Source organism: Salminus brasiliensis, chromosome 19 (assembly GCF_030463535.1).
Source record: "Salminus brasiliensis chromosome 19, fSalBra1.hap2, whole genome shotgun sequence".
NCBI classification, from domain to species: Eukaryota; Metazoa; Chordata; class Actinopteri; order Characiformes; family Bryconidae; genus Salminus; species Salminus brasiliensis.
The window spans coordinates 8,490,658-8,511,969 of NC_132896.1; the positions used below are offsets into that span (position 1 = coordinate 8,490,658).

The 21,312-nt window shown below is 41.0% G+C and overlaps 1 protein-coding gene across 2 annotated transcripts; it reads right to left on the reverse strand.

Moving 5' to 3' along the window:
• Nucleotides 1–414: 414 nt before the first annotated feature.
• mfge8b (milk fat globule EGF and factor V/VIII domain containing b) lies at nt 415–20,247 on the reverse strand. 2 transcript variants are annotated; one of them, XM_072663116.1, is made up of 10 exons: nt 20,083–20,247; nt 12,031–12,156; nt 11,799–11,930; nt 5,029–5,142; nt 4,531–4,712; nt 3,856–4,011; nt 3,613–3,757; nt 2,475–2,659; nt 1,132–1,287; nt 415–682 (listed from the first exon to the last, which is right to left on the reverse strand). In XM_072663116.1, exons 1-10 carry the CDS (start codon nt 20,162–20,164, stop codon nt 539–541), a joined length of 1,422 nt encoding a protein of 473 aa, XP_072519217.1. In that variant the 5' UTR covers nt 20,165–20,247; the 3' UTR covers nt 415–538. The 2 variants fall into 2 exon arrangements, with proteins under 2 accessions (XP_072519217.1, XP_072519216.1); XM_072663115.1 differs by having other exon boundaries at nt 2,475–2,677.
• Between the last annotated feature and the right edge of the window lie 1,065 nt (nt 20,248–21,312).

Sequence of the window (21,312 nt, forward strand, 5' to 3'; positions counted from 1 at the left end):
TACAACCAATGAAACTAACACAAACTTGACTCTATATAAAGTGTGCCCCATTTGGTATATACAATTCTTTTTAACAAAATACAATATTTTCATCCATATAGTTCTTCACTTCAAAAACGGGCCACTTTTTGTACACCATTCTACGTAAATGAGCATAAACGTTAAACTCCTGCAATAGCATCATCACCTGGGAGCACTGCAGTCTCCCAGGAACAGAGCACTCTACTGCTAATCATGTAATACTAAGCAATTATGGATGTCAGCTCACACCATCGGTTGTATTAACTGTGGGATTCAAATCTTGCTGTGTTGTATAAAGCTTTGCGCTGCAGCTTTAGTTTTTTTTTGTTTTTGTTTTGGTTTTTTTCTGGGGGATATCCCTGAAGCTCCCAGAAAGCTCAGTTCCCTGCTGTGTTGGGTTTTGTGTGGCGTTTTAGCGCCCTCTGGTGCTGGGAGCAAGGCAGTGCATATGTGGCTCAGGAAGGAGGGACGGAGGGAGGTAAAGGAGGAGAGACAGAGAGAGGGGGAGTCAGGGGTTTTACTCGTCACAGCCCAGCAGCTCCATTCGCACAGTGATGCGCTCATGCCACACCCATGGGAGGAAGCGGACGAATCGGGCGTAGAAGGGCGGCTCGAACACGTTCTTTTTGTGCACGTTGTTATCGCTGTTGCCAGGGAAGATCTGCAGGTAGAATGAAAGGGGGGGAGAGAGGAAAAAAAGAAGACAAAAAAAAGAGAACCGAAAAGTTACCGAACAGCAATCTGTTGCTTCAAACATCACAAATCACAGCAGGTTCAAAACCCACTCAGAAATCTGTTATTTCTGTTAGTCTCCTAGCTTCTCATAGACTTCACAGTTTTCTAGACTTCAAAGAAGGGAGGAGTTAATCCCAAGAGTTCCAAATTGGATACACATCACAAATATCCTCCACTTTTGCCTTTTTTCTTCCTCTTTTCTTTCAATGCCATTGAAATATATGCCATTGGATGCATCCTGGCCCAACTTATCTTAAGGCTTCATATACTTTGTTTATTGAAGCTAGCTTTGCGCTGTATAAACTATCCCACAAACACAGAATAAACATGAAAGTATCCAGTCTCAGAACGGAAATGGACAGGCGAGTCGCTGACCTTATCGGTCTTAGTTTTGTCATCCTTCACCACGGTCCAGTGCTGGGCGTCGTCACTGTAAGCAATTTTGAAGGCTGAGACGAACTGCACATTCCCAAAGTCCTTAGCGCCCTGTGTGACTATTCCTGTGATCCGCTTAGGCGACAGTAAGTCCACCTAAAGGAATGACCAAAAACAAAAAGAGTTAGATAACCAAGGACAGCATGGACAGCAAATACAGTCCTCAGTGTTTAAAGGAATACAAAGTTATACAAAGTGATCAGTCAGTCATCATTTCTCAGAACTTAGTAAACACTGAGAACTCACATATACTGTTCATCAATATTTGGCAGGTCATACTGATAAAAGTATTTAAAGCCTTATCACTGATTATGTCAGTCTCTTAGACTGCTGGCCACTGAGGTCTGTGGCACTGCTTGGGATTGAACTTGTTCTCCTGACAACAAGGTTATTTTTTGTCTTGCATTTTAATTCCATGTTAGTAATGAAATAATTAGTGGTTTAAAGTTTCATGAGCATTAAATAATATGTCTCAGGTTCAGGGGTTTAAGCCTAGTCTTGGTTTCAATCTTGAACAAGCAGAGAACAAGTCACAGGAAGGGATTCTTAGTACAAACTACTAGTTACAAACTAGTATTACAGACCTGGCAGGTTTGACTCGTGAGTACACTCCAGAGGACGGGAAAATGCTGTATGTTAATTTTGCAATCGGAAGAGCATTGCATTATGGGACTTTTGGCTATGACCCAAGTCATCTCCTGATGCATCCTTAATAACATGAGCAGAACAGGAACACATTCTGGCATTTGGACTGTACAAGGCTAAAGGCGAATTTGGGCTTCGACTGGTGACGTTTCACGAGTCCACAAGAACCCACTCTTCATATGGAAAAATTTACCAGCACTTTTCCATGACATTTCCCATCACTTTCAGAAATGAACCCATGCTTATGAGGAGCACATTAAAAAGCCTCTCAATATCAAGTGGGTTTGGATGTATTATCCAACACCAATTACTACCATCTATGCATATTATATAATCTGGATTATGTGCAACCGTAATAAATCATAAATGGCATAATTCTCTAATATCTAAGAGGCTCAACAGCTTAACGTTTAAAGAATCTCACCAAGAGTTCCAGGACATTTTTTAGCAATTTTCTCATTTTCTAGGTTTTCATAACTGATAGTTTCTAAAATCTAAAATGTCTCTAAAAGGTTTTCCAGATTTTCCAAGACACGTGGCAACCTAGAGTCATTACCTTGTGCACAACTGAGAATTTTGGCACATCTTGGGGCTATTTCTCAGGGCTAATGTTACTGGTGTTAGGAATGACATTGTACCTGCAGCCACTCAGATCTGCTGTTGGTGGCAGCAGTCCAGGCATTGGTCTTGCCCTGCTTGTCCAGACGGGCATAGTGCGGGTGCCAGGTGAAGGCCTCAATGCCCCACGTGCAGAAGGAGCTGGAGGAAGTGAGCTGACCATCGGAAATCAGTCGCGACTTGAAGCCCAGTGGTTCAGAGCAACCTGTCATGTTCAAATATACTGTGGAGTGAGACATCAGGAAGAGAGGAGAGAGAAAGAAAGACACACATAAAGAGCCAGAGAGAAAGAGAGAGAGAGCGGGGAGAAAGGGAGGGATAGAGAGATGAATGGGAAGCGAATCAGCACAAGCAGCACAAACCAGATGGGCGCTGGCTCGGCCCGGAGGTGAACGAGCACAGGCTTCATGCAGGTTAGCGGTGTCGCCAGCATGTGTGAGATATGGTGTTTGAAGAAGCATATGCACACAAATGGTGCCAGTGTGTAACAAATGCATGGTAGTGAGATGTTATGGCCTGAGAGAGACACAGACACAGTGAGGCGTGGCAAAGCTCAGACAGTCTGACATCATTAACACAGCCCACTCTTTCCAACAAACCTGAGAATGATTAAACACAAGCACACACCCATGTTTCTGTTATAACCAATACCCATAATGACCAAAACATCAATGCTGCCAATAGTGCTTCTCATGACCAGACTCTCACAGTAAATAATTACAAAATATTTAAAAATTTCAGACTGGAATGCCCTTCACATTCATTGACTTGATTTATTATTACCACATGTTGAGTCTGGTCCAACTTTTTAGTCATTTGTTCCAAATACAGCCAATGTTTGCTCATTTTTGTGCTCATAGAACATTAGTTGGCTCTTGTCCCAGGCTGGATGAAGTCTCAACCTTTGACTTGGCTCTTAAGGCCAGCAGCTTCTTAAGTTCAACCACACAGTCACAATGGCATATATGGAAGAAGCCGGTTATTTTATTTACCGTGATTTTGTTATGTATCTTTTATAAGTAGGTGCCTTCAGATCTTCTCATATGCAATTACACTTATTTCATTTCTTTTCACTGACCTATGGGAACCCAAGTCTCTTGGGAAATCACATCTCCACTACTATGCCTATAAACAGGATACCTTCTCAGTGGTACTTACCGTTAAGTTCGCAGCCCACCAGCTCCATCCTCAGGGTGCAGGCTTTGCGGCACACCACGGGCAAGATGCGGATGTACTGAGCAATTATGGGTGGATCAAACAGATTGGTCTTGGTGCCGTCATTGTCTGCGTTTCCCACAAAAATCTGCCGAAGACCACAATTGTGTCATAAAACCAAGCTCATCACCACAGGGCAGAAGTCATCAATTCAAAGTAGGAACGGTGTCAAAATGTTCAGCTTACAGTGTCAGTCATGCGGTCCTCAGCTCTGTACAAGGTGTATGTACGTCCATCCAAACTGGAGGCGATCTTGAAGGATTTGATGAACTCAGCAGTGCCCATACGGCTGGCACCCTGGGTGATGATGCCAGTGAATCGCATCTTCCTTTGCATGTTGATCTGCAAATACAGACAAAATCAGAAAAGATGGCCATCACAGAGTAGTTCATACACAGACAGAAGATGATTCTAGACCAATCACAGTCCACTCAAGGCAGTTACTTGTCAGTTACAGTAACAGAAAATGTATATTGTTGGCCAAAATAAACATTTAAGGTTTAACATGGCATTTGAAAACATGAAATCTAATGTCTGAAATGACTGCATTCAGCGACAAGAGTGAGCTCAGGATTTTGGATCATCACCACCCCACCTCATCCCAAACTCCCCTACCCATCCAAAAAGTAGTGGATGGAGCCTGGTATTGGGCATAATGCCAATAGGTTTATGTTTATCTGCTCCAGAAATTACCATTCTATTGACAAGACTTCTCTACAGGGACTAGACAAGCTGTGCATTTGCACATCTGTATCTGCAATGGGTGCAACATATAGTAGCTAAATGCATTTATTAGAAGGGGCGTCAACGACAAACATTTGTACATAACCAAACCTCATTTATAAAGCTAAACCCGCAAACCTGAATCCAAGGGCTCTTGTCATGTGATGCTGAGGTCCAGGCATTCACCAGGCCTTTGTTGTTAAGACGAGCCAGCTCGGGCCCCCAGCGCTGCAGTCCCAGAATGCCATAGTAAATAGAGGAGGCAGAGATTTGAGACTCTGCAATGCCGCCCCCCTCCATTCCCAAGAGAGAGATACAGCCTGCAGAAAAGAACGACACATCGTTATCCTGTCCACACGTGCAGAAGACAGATAGTGTGGCAGACAGATGGACAAACAGTGTGAGGACTATTCTCATGGGGTGAGACACACACACACACACACACACACACACACACAGTGAGGTCATCGAGAGAAGTGGAGTGGAGTACTGATTTTAATAGCATGTATTAATGTGTAAAGAATAACAAAAACAGCTGTAATTTATTCCATTCCTCAAAATCACCCAGATAAAATAATCCAGTATCTACTCAATATAACAGAAACTTGTAAAACAAATATGTAGCAGTCCACTCACGCAGTTGGCAGTGCTTTCCAACATAAGGTGATGAGCATTTACAGGTGAAATCTCCATCCAGATCTCTGCACTGTCCCCCGTTTTGACACGGCTGACCAGCACAGTCGTTTACATCTATAAAGAGAAGATCCCACAGTTAAACCCGAGGAGTTTGGGGGCCAGATTCACAAAAGCTTAAGAAAAAAAATATTAAGAACAAAAATGTAGGAACTTAAGATAAACACAAAGAAGTTCATAAAAATGTTGTTCAATGCAATTGTTCAATGCAAAAACTTAGTGGTAAAATATTCATAATTATTTTCTAATCATAATCATTTTCTATTTTTATTTTCTTTCTAAAATCTTAAAAAGACACTTGTTATTGTTTCATTATTTAGGACAATTGTAACCAACTGTTATTGTGCATTTTACAGCTTATCAAACAATGCAAGATCCAAACACGTGCATTGGACAGCAAATGTAGCAAAAACAAACAATCAAACTAAGCGTTCAAGGATTTTCAGTAAACAAGAGGTAGAGGGGAATTTTCCTTCTGTATACACTACCAGCACTTTAAGAACTGTATCCACTTTTAATACAGTTAAATTAGACATTCAGTTTAGTAATTCAAACTTACCTAAAGAAGGCTTTTGCCAATGTTAAGAAAATAATTCAGAAAATACTTTTTAGAGAACACCAGAATGTAAAACGTAAAATCTGAAAATAATTCTTGCTTTTTTTCTTAACATTGTCCTTATCTAAAAATAATTTCTTTCTTAAGACACTTTTGTGAATTTGTTCCCAGATCTGTGTGTGAAATTGACTTTCACTTCACTTGCTGCAGTTCACTCTGTGATCTATAGATGGCACTCTGATCATCAGCAATGCATGTGAGAGACTCTAGTGGCAGATTCCAGTGACTACTAGACCCATTTTCCTCTTTCAAAACCACTAAAAATAATTATCTAAGTGATCTTATCTAAAGTATTATGAAGGACCCAGCAAACCTAATCAGAAGAATCTCTCTTATTTCTTATCGTAAAGAACCCTTATGGAATTTCAGACCACACTGGCCTGTCTTCAAAGAATCTTTTGAAAAGCAGACTATCTGTGCTCCTCACAGGAAAGAAGGAGGATGGAGCTGGCTGAAGGGACAGCAGTACAATTTATAATCCACTTATTGAGCACAAGAACAGAGAGCTGAGGCCTGGATCTACCATATATACACAAAGTTATACACAGAGTTAATGACATACAGACGACTCACACGAATGGTACACAGTGATGATTAAGGCGGCCATTGTTTGTTATTGTTTGTTTGATGGAGACGGAGAGATGACCAAGACCACAATGAAATGAATGGTGATGTGTCATGATGTTATCCAGGCCAGAACTTTAAGTTTAACCTAACAATGGAAACTTACTGCTGAAAGGGCTGTATATACAGTACTGTGCAGAGGTCTTAAAGCAGATTGTTTACAGCTATCTCATCAAGTGTTTTGCTTGTAAAGACTTGATGTAACCTTACAATAAAGGCAATGCAAAGCAAGGTCAATGCAGAAAGAAATTACCAGAATTTCTTGTTTTTTTAGGGGCTGTTCTAGTTTACCAGCATCTAAATTGATTTCATTAAGCACTGATTTTCTGATCATCACTGGAAACGTCCAGGAAAAGAAACCAGAAAGAAATCAGAGAGTTATGTGACTGTGTGTACAGATGGAGTGTGTGACTGGTCACAGCCTCCCTGAGCCAAGGCAGTAATCAGAAACTGAAACACACCCAAACTCCAGAGGTCAGGAAGAAACAGCTAGAGTTGAAAGGAACTGAAGTGAACCAGTGAATAAACAGAAGTTGAACTGAACTGGCAGTAATTCATAAGGAAGATCTTCTGGTCTCTCTGATGTTCTTAGGTGTTCAGCTACTATGGTGACAAATGCACATAATTTAGCAAGAGAATAACACTGCAGTATTTCCTGAATAGTTTCAATTTCATCTTTTTTTTGGAAAGCGACTATTCCGGGAAAAGAAGGACGAAAACAGCCCAATGCTAGGAAATTCAAACTCCTCTCCTCTATGTGTTCTTTCATAGCAACTTTTGAGATGTTGCTTTACACAAGATTTGTAGCTGCTGAAGAATGTCAAGATTCCGGTTAATGAAACTATACTAGGGCCACGCTGTTGTAGCCAACTGAAATTAGGCAGGTTAGAAACACCAAAGCTAATTTATCTACTATGCTAATGGACACAAAATGAATTAAAAAAGTATTTTGACAAAATCTTGAGTATGTGGAATTTAACAGATGGTTGAATGGAATTTCTATTAATTTTCCGTGAAGCTTGTCCAAATTCCAACATTCCCAGCATGGATATATTACATTTTCATAATCATAGACAGTTCCTACATCCTTTTCTCAGCATGGATATGTTCCCAAAAAAATGTAGGTCAATTAGGAATCAACAGAACCATTCTTAAAATTAGATTCTGCCTGTTCTGCCAAGACTGCCTTCTAGGAAAAAGACTGGTGGTGGAAAACACAAGCACTGCAGCAAGGAAGCAGCTTTTGAATGCTCCATGATCCTGTAGAGGGGTAAATTTGGCCCTTTGTGGTCAAGAAGGCATGACCACTATAATGCTCTTATGTTCTTATAGGGTTTGTTCCCAATATGACTCTTGCAAAGTTCATGCCCTTTTAGCCTCTTGTTCTGTAAAAGAGGAACACAGACTATTGCCTGGTCATCCAGTGAGATGTAAACAGTGATTATCCACCCTCATTTAGGAGTTCAAACATACTCTAATGCAGACTGCTCAGCACGAGAACGGCTGACTTACAGGGAATTTAACACACTGTAACGTGTGGTATAATTTGAGTGAATATCAATAGGAAACGTTGGCCACTGCATGAACTGAAAGCCAATACCGATCTCATGATGTTTGCATCGTGACCCTGATCGATACGAAGCAAGGCCAGCAGGCTTTCGCATGTGACTGAGGGAAGGAAGCGTTAAAAGGAATGGCACTGCTGAGCAGGCTGCTTCTTCTAATTCAGAGTGGAGCATCGGAGGGAATGGCCAGGCAGCTACATGATGGAGTTCAACAGAGGAGAGCGTCTGAATCCCTGCAGAGTTTGCCGCCACAGGTCTTGTGACTGCTGGTCATGCATAAGAACACACACACACACACCCCTGGCAGCAGGAACAGTAACAAGATTAAAGAAGAGTCTGGCTGACTGTACCAAAAGGTGCCCCACAGGGATGTGTTTCAAGATGTGATCACTGCGAGTTCACACAGGGAGATGCATCTGTAATAAAGCTTTGGATCATGCACTGCTCTACTGCTAAAGCAAGTGAATATCCAGATGCTAATGCAGGCTGTAATTCAAGTGGTTTCTGTTCATTTCCTAGCATACATACTACACTACTATTTCCTTTTTTGATCCTTGTAATAATAGAATATATTATTTAATAAACTGAAAGGGTTATTAGCAATAGCATTATGAAACAATATACCTTGATGGTTCTTTGGGTGTTCCTGACCATCCAAACACTTTTCCTCTTAGCTGAAGGTGACCGTTTGGAGCTTCTTTTATACTGCAGCACAGTAGTAACACATCTCAATAGCTTGTTCTTACGTACAGTTGTTCAACCGGAGGATCTTGGAATATGCAGTTGTTCGGATCTGCAAGGAACTCTTTGGACTTCCCCCAGTTATATTGCATGTTGGTCATTCCAATGAGTGTGGTCAAATAAACAAATTCTGTATGTGGGCACAGACAAGCTACTTGCTGTACTAGCTGTCTGGCCCCAAGACGTTAGCAGCACATCCTTTAAGTCCTTTAAAATGTGAAGTGGGGCCTCCATGGACCAAATTAATGAGAGTTAGGCACCCATGACCCTGTCTCCAGTTATTTGCCCATCTTTGATCCTTTTACACATCACCCTTAAGAACTGACTGTTCACTTGCCACCCAATATATCCCACCCCTTGACAGATGCTATAGCAGATGAAGATAATCAATATTTTGAATTTCATGCTAATGCTATGGTTAACTGGTATACATGCAGAGCATTGGAAGGCAAACTAGACCAGAAATAAGGTCTTTCCCCAAATTTAGCATCACCAGTATTACAAATAAAACTCGTGAGACAGATGTATGTTCACTGGTGGTTTCAGATAGCAAAAAAAATGGCCATATTTATGTTGTAAATATCATGACCCCTTGATCCTATTAGCATCTCTAAAGAAATACGCAACAAAAACTTTGAATTCTTTTGTCAACATCGCACATTTAGTAAAATCAGTGCACTTGTACTTGAACTTGGTCCATTTCTTTTACTCTTTTGTGTTCACATATGGTGGGAATGTGACTTTTCTCTACCAATACTCCACTGTTTAGCCCTAAATTTAGACCCAAGAGTCATGGCAACAAAGTCTAAAAAAATATTAAGAAAAAGTGACAGATTAGAGGAGAAAGGGCGCAAGAAAGAGAACCTACGGCACAGAAAAGGGAAAAAGAGACAAAGTAAGTACTCCTGAGAAAAAGTATCTTTGGTTGCTCTTGTAAAAGAAAATAACAGGCGTGTTAAACAACCTCTATAAACAAAATTACAGCTTTCTATTTGCACACTACTAAGTGCCTTATTTTCGCTTATACGCACATACACAAACACTAACTCCTCCTCAGACACACTTCTCTGCTTCCAAAAAAGGAGGTTTTTAGTGCTTTGGTGAAACTCTACAGCGGGCTCCACGCTATTTCGGTCAGCCGAGCTAATGTGGCTAATACTTCAGTGCGTAAAAGCTTTTGACACAGATTTCATGGTCTCTCGCAGAGCTTTCAGAGCAATTTCACACTGCCATTGTAAAACTCCCAGCAGCCAAAGGGAAAGACTGTGACAGTGTCAGAGTTGACTTAATTCACTCTTCCGCCTCCAACTCCATTTTACCCCAGCAACAAGGCGAGTGTGTGATGGCGTGGGTGTGTGTAGACCTTTCCCTGTTGGCTGGACAACCAAGAGACGTCTGAACGTGCGTGCGTTTTCACAGTGTGGATGCGTGCGTGCGCGTGTGTGTGTGTGTGTGTGTGTGTGTGTGTGTGTGTGTGTGTGTATTTCAATTTTGCCCTGGCATTTTTGCCCTTTTGTCTCTCAAGTCTGCAGTGTTTGTGTTTGTGTGCTCAGACACATTGTACTCATTCTTGCCGGATGGTGACAGGCATGATTTAGACGCTTCTCTCCTCTGTCTCCCAGGCTTCTTAAACATTCGCCTAAAGAGTTTCAGAGCCTCCGTGATCTTTAACCACACTCTCCAGCCACAATCTAAGGATGAGGCTCCGTGTTCACACCCACAGATACTTAACGAAGCCCAACCAAAACATCGTAATTCTGACACCAAGAGCTAGAAATAGACAGAAAATTGACACTGAAGGCCAGTGCTCTCTCATCAGCACTGGCAAAATGAGGAAGCCAACAGCATTAACGAAATAATCCCCTGCTGCTGAGTTTGAGTGCAAAAAACATGCTGAAGGATTTCCAGCTGCATGTTTTCTGCTACTACAGATTAACTTCAATCATCTCAGATTATCCTAAATATGTGTTTTACGATAATATGGACAAGATTAAGAATATGATGATGCAAGGTCCGACATAATTTATTTACACTTATAAATCATCACAAATGAAATGCAGTTGGGACAAAGCTTAGAAGCCCTAACTTAGTAGATATCTAGTTCTTGAATGATGTTTAAGGTGGAAAACATTATGGAGTTTAGTCCAATGAGGAGTTAAGTTTAATTTAACCTAGGGTTTAATGAATGAACAGCTTTCTCCATACTTTAAACTCATTTTGTATTCAGACCAAAACTGCTTTTTTGTTAATTAATTCAATGTTTTGTGTGCAAGTATTTTTGATGTGTGCAACAATGTATGAAATGTGACACAGAAAAATCATGATTTTGGTTGGTTTTGTTGTTAAAAGAAGATTCAAATTGTTGTTGTCAGTCAAAGACATTTTTCACTTTTTGACATATTTGGAATCTGGCAGACCAACAGAAATGCTCCACAATGACTTGATAAAAAGGTTTACATTGATTTCCATTGAGTTATCATCTTGTAGATACATCTTGTAGTTTTGACAGCAATTAAATGTTTCATGACAGCAGCACTATACAGAAATCTGTGCATTTCTTTGCATACATTATTCTCCTGAGGGTATTCTTTCTGCCTTCTGCTTTTAAACAAAAGAATAAATCACAAATAGGCATAAAAGATGATGGTATTTTTTATGACTCATCTCCAGCACAATATCAGTAGCTTTATCCCAGTGTATTTGAGGCCACAGGGCTGTGTGTGTGCACATGACCAAGCAGTTTGCGAGCTGTGATAATTCCTGCTGATGGCAGCAGCTCCGTTTACCCCTGTGATGCCCCAAAGCCAGCAATAAAAACCAACAGTGAGTCAGAATGTGGAGAGGACAGGGTCACTGCACTGCTACAGCTGCTGAGAATTTGCCATCTGCCCCTGGATCATCCCAAGAACGTCTGGAGCTAATGCAGTCCTCAGCATTTCACTGAACCAATCAAACACTCTGTCCGGCAGCAGCTACATCTGATCCTCTGTCCTAGTTACTGTGCAAACATTCAGCTGCACTGATAAGAAGGCTCTGCTTGTTGCATCACAACCACAATTGTCATGCTTATCAGTATCAGTGCTGAGTGGGAGAATGGGTTATGGTTTTCTCAGGGAAAACTGATGATATGGAGATAAAAGAGCTTTAGAGAGCAGAGGCTTCCTTACTGTTCTGGCAGTTTGTGCCCTCAAAGCCTTTCTGGCACCTGCACACATATGCACTGAAGACGTCCCCTCTGCGCTGGCCGTCAACCTCCTCACAGATGCCATCATTTTTGCAGGGGTTAGGATGACAGGGCCCTGTGATCAAAGGTCAACACATAGGACATCACATACAATACCTCTTAAACTTTGATCAGCTAGCTTGAAAGTAGCTTTATAAAAAAATTCCATTCGTTACCAGTCTCGGTCTCATTGCAGGTGTCTCCAGTGAAGCCATCCGAGCAGATACAGATAAAGGGATCCTTCCCTGTTCCTGTGACACATGTTCCTCCATTCTGACACACATTCACTTCACAAAAATCACCTGGGGAAAAAAATGGAAACAACAATTAAATTCACCAAAAGTATGAAAAAGTATTCTGTAAAAAAAAAAGTCTGTAAAGTAAGACTGGCTCTAACAACATGTTATACAAATCTTTAAAAACAATATTTGAATGCATTTTATTTTATTTCTTAATTAGCCATTGTTTTATGTTTCCTACTGCAGTTCAAAATGTATCCATTAGCAGGCAGTAAATTCAACTGTGTCTATACCGGTGAAATTAGCTGTTAACATATTAAATCCTTCGGGTCTCTTGACACCTGGCATTAACGCGCATTGTGTATCCAGATAGAATCTGGATCTACCTGGACTGGACAAGGGCCGACAGAATCTGATCACAGAAAACACTTTCATTTTACACTTGTATTAAAAGTAGACTAGATTTGTTGCGGACATCTTCCGAATGTGGTTTGAGTTATCCAATCGTAATCCAATCATATTGCGTCTTTTGGGTGTTTAAACTTGGCTTTTCGTGCAGATAAGTGAAATCTGAACATGATCCGATCACCAAAAAGCATTTTATTTCTGGGTGTAAACAGGCCCAATCTGCCTGATGCTAATGAATAAGATACTGTTGTGCCCTGAGTCGAGGTGACGTGGATGCCAGGTATGCATTTATTATGTATTAAACCAGTAATGGTTTTGACATTTTTCCTATGTATTAATAACTGTTCTATCTAAATGCTTGTCTAAAGGTTTTGTCAGATGACGTATCATAGTTAAAGCTATAAGCTTTCTTGTTTAAAATAAGGCAAAGCCTCTGAAAAGCAAATAGAAAGCAAAATACCAACATAGCAAATGAACACTCAAGCTTTAAACAAACGAGACTATTGTATTACTGCAGTTTATTTACTTATTTCTATTAAGTGTTCAGTAAACCTTACAAAGCCTGGAAAATAAAATACTGTAAACGCATCACATATCCTGTAAGTCTTTGAGTATTGAGATTGTGAGGTTTTTCTTATTTTTACAGGTGAGAACTTTCCACATTTGATTTTATCATACTGGATCTTTCCCCCAGGACTGGAAATGAACAATAATTACAGTCTGCAGTTTTAGGTTTAACAACACACTGAATTGAGGCTAAGCCCAGTTTTTTCCTGAAAGAAGAAGTGGAACCAACACTGGACACCACAAAGCAGCCTAGTGTTTTGTTCGGTCTGGACCGAGACTGCTGCGCACATCCGCACTGGTCCAGAGTGCTGACCAGGCTAATGCATGACTAGCAAGTGCTAGAAGCTTCTATGACAGCCACAGTATTGTGTCCATTGGTCAACTGAATCTGAATCAGAATCACTTTATTGATCCCAGGAGGGAAATGAATTGCAGTTGTTACAGTTGCAACCGTTTGTGTAAGAATGAACACACTATAAATAAACACTCTATAAAATAAAATGTGAATGACTACTCAAAGTCTGGGCATGTTCATCTGTTGCCATGAAGTGTTCGAAGTAGCATTTTTGCCCCGTATTATATCCATATTGTCCTGAGTATATCCATAACAGTGTTTAACGTTATTATGATAATGCCTAAATCACATGGGTAGAAAACCACCCATAGACCCTCACTAGTAAATGAATACTTGTCTCCAGTCAATGGCAGGGAGATGAATTTAGAGTTCTAAGTGCAGACTGTTACTTTGACTTATAACTCTCAGTAGTCTGGCCAACATTCCCACAAAAGTGACACTTCAGTGAAAGACTCTCAACTTCCTGTCCTGCCCTGACACGGTTTCAAAACAGAAGGACTGTTATTCTGGATTTATTCATGGTAAAAATCCTGCTTAGTAAGTAATTAGAGGTTATATTACAGAAGTAGTGCAGAAGAAGCTTGAAGTTACTACAGGATCTTTGTTTGAGGAGCCTTGTTTTCTCATTATGTTACAGACCCACAAGCTTTTTGAGAGGTAATTGCTTCTGGAGGAATGATATGGCCTTGGCTTGAATAGACACAACATCCTTATCCAAACCTCTTGCTTATTTATCTCTGGTATGGAATGCATCATTCCATACCAAACAGACAACCAGGGGTTCAGCCATTCTCATGCTGCTTTTTACTTTAAAAAAAAAAAAAAAAAAAAAAAAAAAAAAAGCACAACTCAACACAAATTCTTCTAAGAAACGCTCATAAATCAAAACAATTTAGCAGTATCTCAATGATTAACGTTTGGCTTTATCTTGAAGAAACTGGACACTTTTTTTTTGGAAAATCTGCAACATCTGTGAAAGCATTTGGCAGGTTAGCCAGCTTTACACAATAAATCACCTTGTAAAGCCCCTGTTAAGAACCTCCAATAAACCTCCTGGAATAACCCAAACAGACTTCTCAAAAAAAAAACAACAACCTAAGATTCATTTCTAATGAAACATGTTGTTTTTGCTGAATGGCAATTCTTGCATAAAAGGAAGTGTGGTGCATCGCTGATGACTCCTAACTGAGGAGATATGCATAAATCTGTTAAACATGGTTCTACTTTCATTTCCAAAAAATATATTGTGAAACTGTGTGGTTGGAGTAAACTAAGCCATTCCACCAACCCATACATAAGAACACCAGTCCACTGTGTGTATACTAAGCTCTGTGCATTTGTTATATAATATCTATAATATGTTATGTAATATATTTGTTAGAGAACATATTTGATCTTTAACTAAACAATATTAAGAGATGGGGTTATATAAATAAACCAGAAAAGGGATACCCTATACCCCAATGGCTGGTATTTCCCCCTTGGCTAAAATAACTTAAAAATAACTAATAACAGTTAGACATTCCCTATAAATGATCTACCAGTCTCTGACAACTGGGAGAGGGTTTTTTCCCAGTCCTTCATGCAAAATTCTTTTCTTTTCTATTCTGTGTGACATTTCAGCTTTCGTTTTTGACAGATGCTCCTGAAGCACCTTATGATACAATAAAGAATTGCAAGTGGATTCTATGTTAGAGAGCTTTCCAGGCCCTACTGCAAAAAAGCTGCTCCACCTCCATGCTTCACAGTTGATATGGGTTTTTGTACTGAAATGCTGTATCTGGTATACGCCAAACATGCCCTCTGTTCCTGTGTTATTGTCCTCTGTATTCAGCTTTGGATTAAATTGTCCAAAGCTCATTGTTCCAGAAACCCATTAGTCTTGCTCGGATGTTTTTCTTGTCAGCAAGGGTTTCCTCCTTGCACACTTCCCATGAAAATCTAATATGTACTCTTAAAAGGGTCTCTTTCTGACAGTAGATGCTGAACTTTAACTTTAGCTGTGTCAAGAGCTACTTGTCCTGTCATGACCTTTAAAGATTGTTGGAGATTGTTGGCATTGTGCAAAAATTGTATTATATTAAATAATGTATTATTATAATGATTGTAGTTAAAGCATAGTATTAGACTGTATATTTTCACACTTACTATTTTCACAATTAGAGAAGTAAATAAATGCTTATCATACAGGAATAAGAAATGCTTTTCTTTTCAAATGCCTTAGAAAAGTCATTCACCTGTTCAGTTCATCAGACTTTCATATAGAATTTCACATACTGCTACTTTAATCCTGATTAGTCTACATTCTTTCCATTTACTTCTTCATTTTCGTCGTCAGTAGCTCCAGCACAGAGAAAGGAGACAGCATCAGCAGTACAATTTGTTTGAGCTGCTTGATCGAGTGAAACATCTGATCAGCATCTCAGCAGCTGAACTAGCCTTTTGATCAGCAGCTGCAGCAGCAGCAGTCTGGCAAGAGGAAGACTGGATAATTCCCACAGGCCCTCACGGTGGCCACTTAAAGCATTTCCTAACACATCTAATACAGGCTATTACTATAGAAGACAAGTAAAGCCATGTGGCTCTAAATGAATTATATAAGTGAATGTAATTCCTCCCCTCTACACAGATGTGGAATTTAACGAAGGACAAAAAAGGGCCATAGTGGCATTCAGTGACGTAAGGGTACCTTTCTTAAATAACACAATGCCATTTTTGATCCAGCCACGGATGATGAGTAATATGTTCTCATTGTACCCAATTATGCTACCAAGCCCTCTCATGTCGTATGACTCATAAATCACTACTCCTGGTGGACAGGCCCTGGAAAACACACAGATCCAAACAAGTCAATGTAAATGTATAACAAATACATGTAATGCTTAATGCTACTAAATGCTAAGGATGCAAACACTTAACGAAAGTGCATAGCCAATAATAACTAATTATGTTAACACTAATATAGTTATGTAAAACGGAAATGGAAATTCTGAACCAAGAATGATATCTGACATTCTTCCAAAGATGTGCAGCAGCTGGAATTAAAACCTTTAAATTCAGGGTAGTAGAAACACATCAAATACAGGTCTGAAATATTGGCCAACATTCATCTGATGCAGAGGTTGTTTTTTTTAAGCAGTTATCTGCAGATGGATCTGATATAGTGCATGCCCACTGTTCCTCATGTTAGCAAATCAGGTTGAGCCACTCCGTTAACTATGCGTGAGTCATAAGCACACAATGAGTCTTCAAGTCTCTCAGCAGTAACTTGCTGGAAATCACACTTGTTTTGGTCAAGAGAAAACCTTCAGCAGTCATATAAACAGGTGGAAAACAACAGCTTGTTGTTGTTTTGAGAATGCAAGGGATCACCCAACTGCCTAAAGCTAAACTGTGATGATCTGTTCGTTCTTAAAGTCAGTAAACAGGAGGAGTCCTCTGCCACGCTAAGCTGTCAACAAGTTAGACTAAATCCACCATCTCTCAGACAACTGACAAGCTTTAGAGGTCTCTTTTTTAATCTTCCAACACTTGAGTTGGTTACATAATGACAATGACATGTTAAACAAATAAATTACATTTTTAAGATGCCTTTAGAACTTCATCAATCTGTCATAACATTAGCACCACTGATACATGTAGCAAAAAACACAGATCATTTTCATTTACAGTGGCATCTATAAAGCGGTGGATATATTAGGCACCAAGTGAACAGTTGATGTGTGAAAAGCAGGAAAAATGGAATTGGCTAGAAGAGCATCAGAGCATCTCCAAAACATCAAGCAGGTCTGTGGGTTTTTCCTGGTTTGCAGAGGCCAGTACCTGGCATAAATGCTCCAAGGAAGGACAACAAGTGAACCAACAACAGGGTCATGGCCACCTAAGGCTTAGATTGTTCTTTGAGCAATTCCATAGAATAACCACTTTTGGTTCCATAAATAACCATGTTTGTAATACAGATGTGTGTGGAGTGTGAGGAACCTTCAAACTGGTAAAGAACCTTTACATAGACTCTTCACGCTCTTCACGCATAGGTTCACGCTTACATCTCATCCAAAAATGTTCATTTATGGAACCAAAGCAGTGTGTGTGTGTTTGTGTATGCATATCCCAAAGATGAAGAAGTGCACTTTACTCAACTGCACAGTCATTCACACACACCACTTAACATCCAGACATGCACGGGATCCTGCCCTGTGGAGTACAGCGTTCCAAAACAGCAGGACGGATTTTACAGAATCCCCACAGAGTAGCATAATGTACCGGAGTGAAAAGCAGCTGGCTTTAAGATTCAGCCCCACGGCAGCTCCATAAACACCTGCCTAAAACTAATGACCCACACTGACCTAGTGTTCAGATGAGAAAAACAACACACAAACAAGTAAACATAAATAAATAAATAAATAAATAGAGAGAGGTAATGGACACAGAGCTACATCTGCAGGTGAGGTTCCAGTCATCTTCAGGCACTTCTCCAGAACAGCACAGCCATCTGCTCTCAAAAATAAACTACAACAACTAAAAATACACTCTGACGTACAGAGAAATCAACTATTCTCCAGGCAACACGCGTAACCGGAGCAAGCACTTCCTTGCGTAGCTCTACCACAACACCACAGCACACTGGTCTGAACCATTTACACTAAAATGGAACCTAAAATATTTAAAGTTAAATTATGCATACCTTGGTAAATGATGAAAAGAAAGAAAGCTGTCCCCAACAGTCAGAAAAAAAGTGTTGGGTGCATGGGAATAATCGTGTTAAAAATTTTAACACAGCAGATTGGAAAGTGGGGCAAGAGACAGAGACAGAGGGGACCCAAATGAGAAATGCCATGTTGCAAAGGCTAAAAATGAAACATTGATTAGGCCTTATTGAAAATTAATCTGAGGAGGAAGAAGGAATGATTGGGCTTGGCATTAAAAGTGAAGTCATCAGAACAAATGAGCTCGTCCCCTGAGGGAAAAGACCCCCCTGCCAGATGGCAAAGGCCACGCGACAGCTTTTGAATGGTTACAAAAGAGAGGCGCGAGAGGCCGTATGGTCGCTATATTTAGAGTTCACTCTCTTGGCTAACCAGAGAGGTTTGTTTGTTTCTCCAGCACTGGAGGAAGAGAAGCCTCTGACCTGAGGAACTTTTCACCATTTCTCTCCCAACAAAAGCAAAGGTTAAGAGTTTGGCCTACGGAACAGTGATCCTGGATCTGCATATAAAGGGTAATTCTATTCTCAGCTACTCTTACACTGATTTATCAACTGTAGTCAGTCTCTGCTGACAGCACAAAAAGCATGCAGGAAAGTGGGACTTGCTCTCACTACGAGAGCAAAATAAGGAAAAATAAGGCAGCACCACGGCCTTCCACCTCTAAGGAATGCACTCTTGCTCAACAGCCACATCTCAAATACTTAATCAGGGTGAGGTCCGGATGCTGCCCTAATGGGACAACACTTGCCCAAAATTAAGTATCCACCAAATCTGTGAAGAAAGCGAGCCTGCGCAGACGGTGGCAGAGGAAGGGCATAGTAAGTGCAGGCTGGCCATGCTGCACTGGTCATTAGTGGCAGGAAGCGACCGGACTTTGCTTGGTTCTGCTGCATGTTTTAGTGGCCACAGGCACAAGAAGTGACTCAGTGTTTCAGTCACTGAGCCACACCTACAGGCTGCAGCCAAGCCATGGCCTCAGGCACAACGGCACTTCCACAAGAAAGGCAGATTCCTTCTAAGTAGACGACTACGGGAGCAGCTGGTTACAATAGAACAAACAGTTTAACATGAATAACATTAGGAGGAGATCTCAATGGGGGAAAGCAAACTGTTATACAGACAAATGTCTCAGTTTCTCAAAAAGACCAGTAAAAGAAAGTAGAACTAGAAACCAGGGCACTCTCAGTACTTTGCCAGGAAAATAAGACGGACCATAAAAAAAGACACCTAAACAAATAAGTCTCCACTTCACCCCAAACAGGCTGGCTCTTCTTGCCTCCAGGTCACAGGAAAGCAGGACATAACACACTTCAGCACTCAAGACATCTACACAGCAACAAAGCCATGTGCCAGAAGCATTTCTATACACATATGGGCAAACACAAAAGCACCAGGACAAGAGTAGTGCCTGTGAGGCATGAGCGTGAGGTCCTTATGTAGGACAGCACTTTCCTATCAAATGTAGCTAGTGAAGTACATCATGGTCTAAGACAGATAGCAGCTTCCTGGAAGAGGAAGAGGAAGAGGAGGAGGAGGAGGAGGACTGTAGCACTGTTTTCAAGGCCAGAACTGGTTGAACCCAGATGGAGAAACAATGTTACACTACATATTTAGATAAAACGGTTAGAAAAGTCTCCACTTCATCCCAAACAGGGTGGCTCTCCTTGCCCTACAGGAATGCAGGACAGCAACAAAGCATCATGCCTTCCCATATTTTGCCCTGTTCACAACCTGACCTCTTTTCTGAAGTAAATCAAGGCGTAATTTAAACAGGCAGGTATTACATTTTTAATCACTTCACACTGTTAATAAAACAAGCATAAACTGCACTGCAGTGTGTGCTTAGCTTAGCCGCACAGGAGCACTTCTACCACTGTTTCTACTTGGACACAGTAACCAAAACAGCAGCTACTGGACTGGACTGGACTGGGGGGGGGGCACAACGGTACTTACCGCTCACAGTAGAGACGCAAACCAGGAGAAAGCAGGAGCCCAAAAGTAGAAAAGACAGTGAGGAGGCCGTGTAAGTTTTCATGGTGCTCCCTCGCAGCTCTATCCAACTCTTTGTAGTCGTGTTTCTGGGAGTCGAGGTGAAGCCGAACGCCTCGGTGCCTACGGTCAAGATTAAAACAGCACGGGGGGGGAAGGCCGCGGTACTTGCGCTCGCACGTGTGTTTGTGCTTTCGTCCAATCGCACGGCGAGTTTAGAATATGACCACGCCCATGTGGGAGGGGTATACAGGGGACGGCGCTGCAGCTCTGCTGCCCACGACCACCAGACTGGCATGATACAGTAAACAAAACAAGCTGATTGAAAAAGGACAGTTTGTGGGGGATTCAGACACTGCTCGAAATCCCTCAGGGTTTTGTGGGTTTCTAAAGCAAACAAAGTCAGATGTGACGCCATTTATGTGTGTGTTTAAGCAGTCGAATGACTTCTTAAATCAATTTAAATGTGATTATGTGGTTGAAACAAGCACACCGTTCACTCAGAGCTTCATTTCGATGCGCTCTGACACGGCTCCGGGCTTTCTCTAGTACTTAGGTGGCTAAAAGAGGCAGTAGTGTGTACAGGCAGTGCAGATCTGATTGTGGTCACATGAAGAGATTATGCGAATTATTTGATGCAAAGGCAAAGAGAGTGAAGGAATGGGCTGGTTGAGGTCACGGTTGTAGGAGTGCTGGGCAAAGATCCTCTAAGTGTGGGCTTGCATGTTGCATGTTGATTCATACTGTGGGCGTCTGGTAAATTGTTTAGGCAATGTGATCATCCAGTGGTCCTAATTGTGAAGGAAGTGAGTCCTTTTCGTGTGTCTACATCTCTGCTGTGTGTTGAGTGGAACAGCTGCACTATAAGCTAGGCTACAAGAGTAATACTACCAAGCCAACTCTGCTCACAAAGACAAGGCATTTTAAGACAAGGAGAGGCCAATTGTACATACATGGCTGCACTACACTCCATTTGGTACAAAATGAAAAATGCCTCATTAATGTCTCTCCAGGCTCTCTGGCTGAGGGCCTATAAGAGCTGGGTCTCTAAATGCCCGTCCTCAGACATTTCAGCCAAGTGATTTGATTGAATATGAAGTGAGGCTGATTTTTCTCCAACGAAGGCTCTAATCTCTAATAACATAATGGATGTTGGCTCGCTGGAAATCCTGGAGCCGGATCCTACTGCCAGCC

What these genes read in the sequence shown, in the direction of transcription:
- mfge8b (XM_072663115.1), bottom strand. Translation starts at nt 20,164, where the DNA reads ATGAAAACTTACACGGCCTCCTCACTGTCTTTTCTACTTTTGGGCTCC. An exon ending in TGGAAAGCACTGCCAACTGC is followed by an intron (nt 4,713 to 5,028) that starts GTGAGTGGACTG and finishes TCTTTTCTGCAG; the next exon opens with GCTGTATCTCTCTCTTGGGA. An exon ending in ACAAAACTAAGACCGATAAG is followed by an intron (nt 683 to 1,131) that starts GTCAGCGACTCG and finishes TTCTACCTGCAG; the next exon opens with ATCTTCCCTGGCAACAGCGA.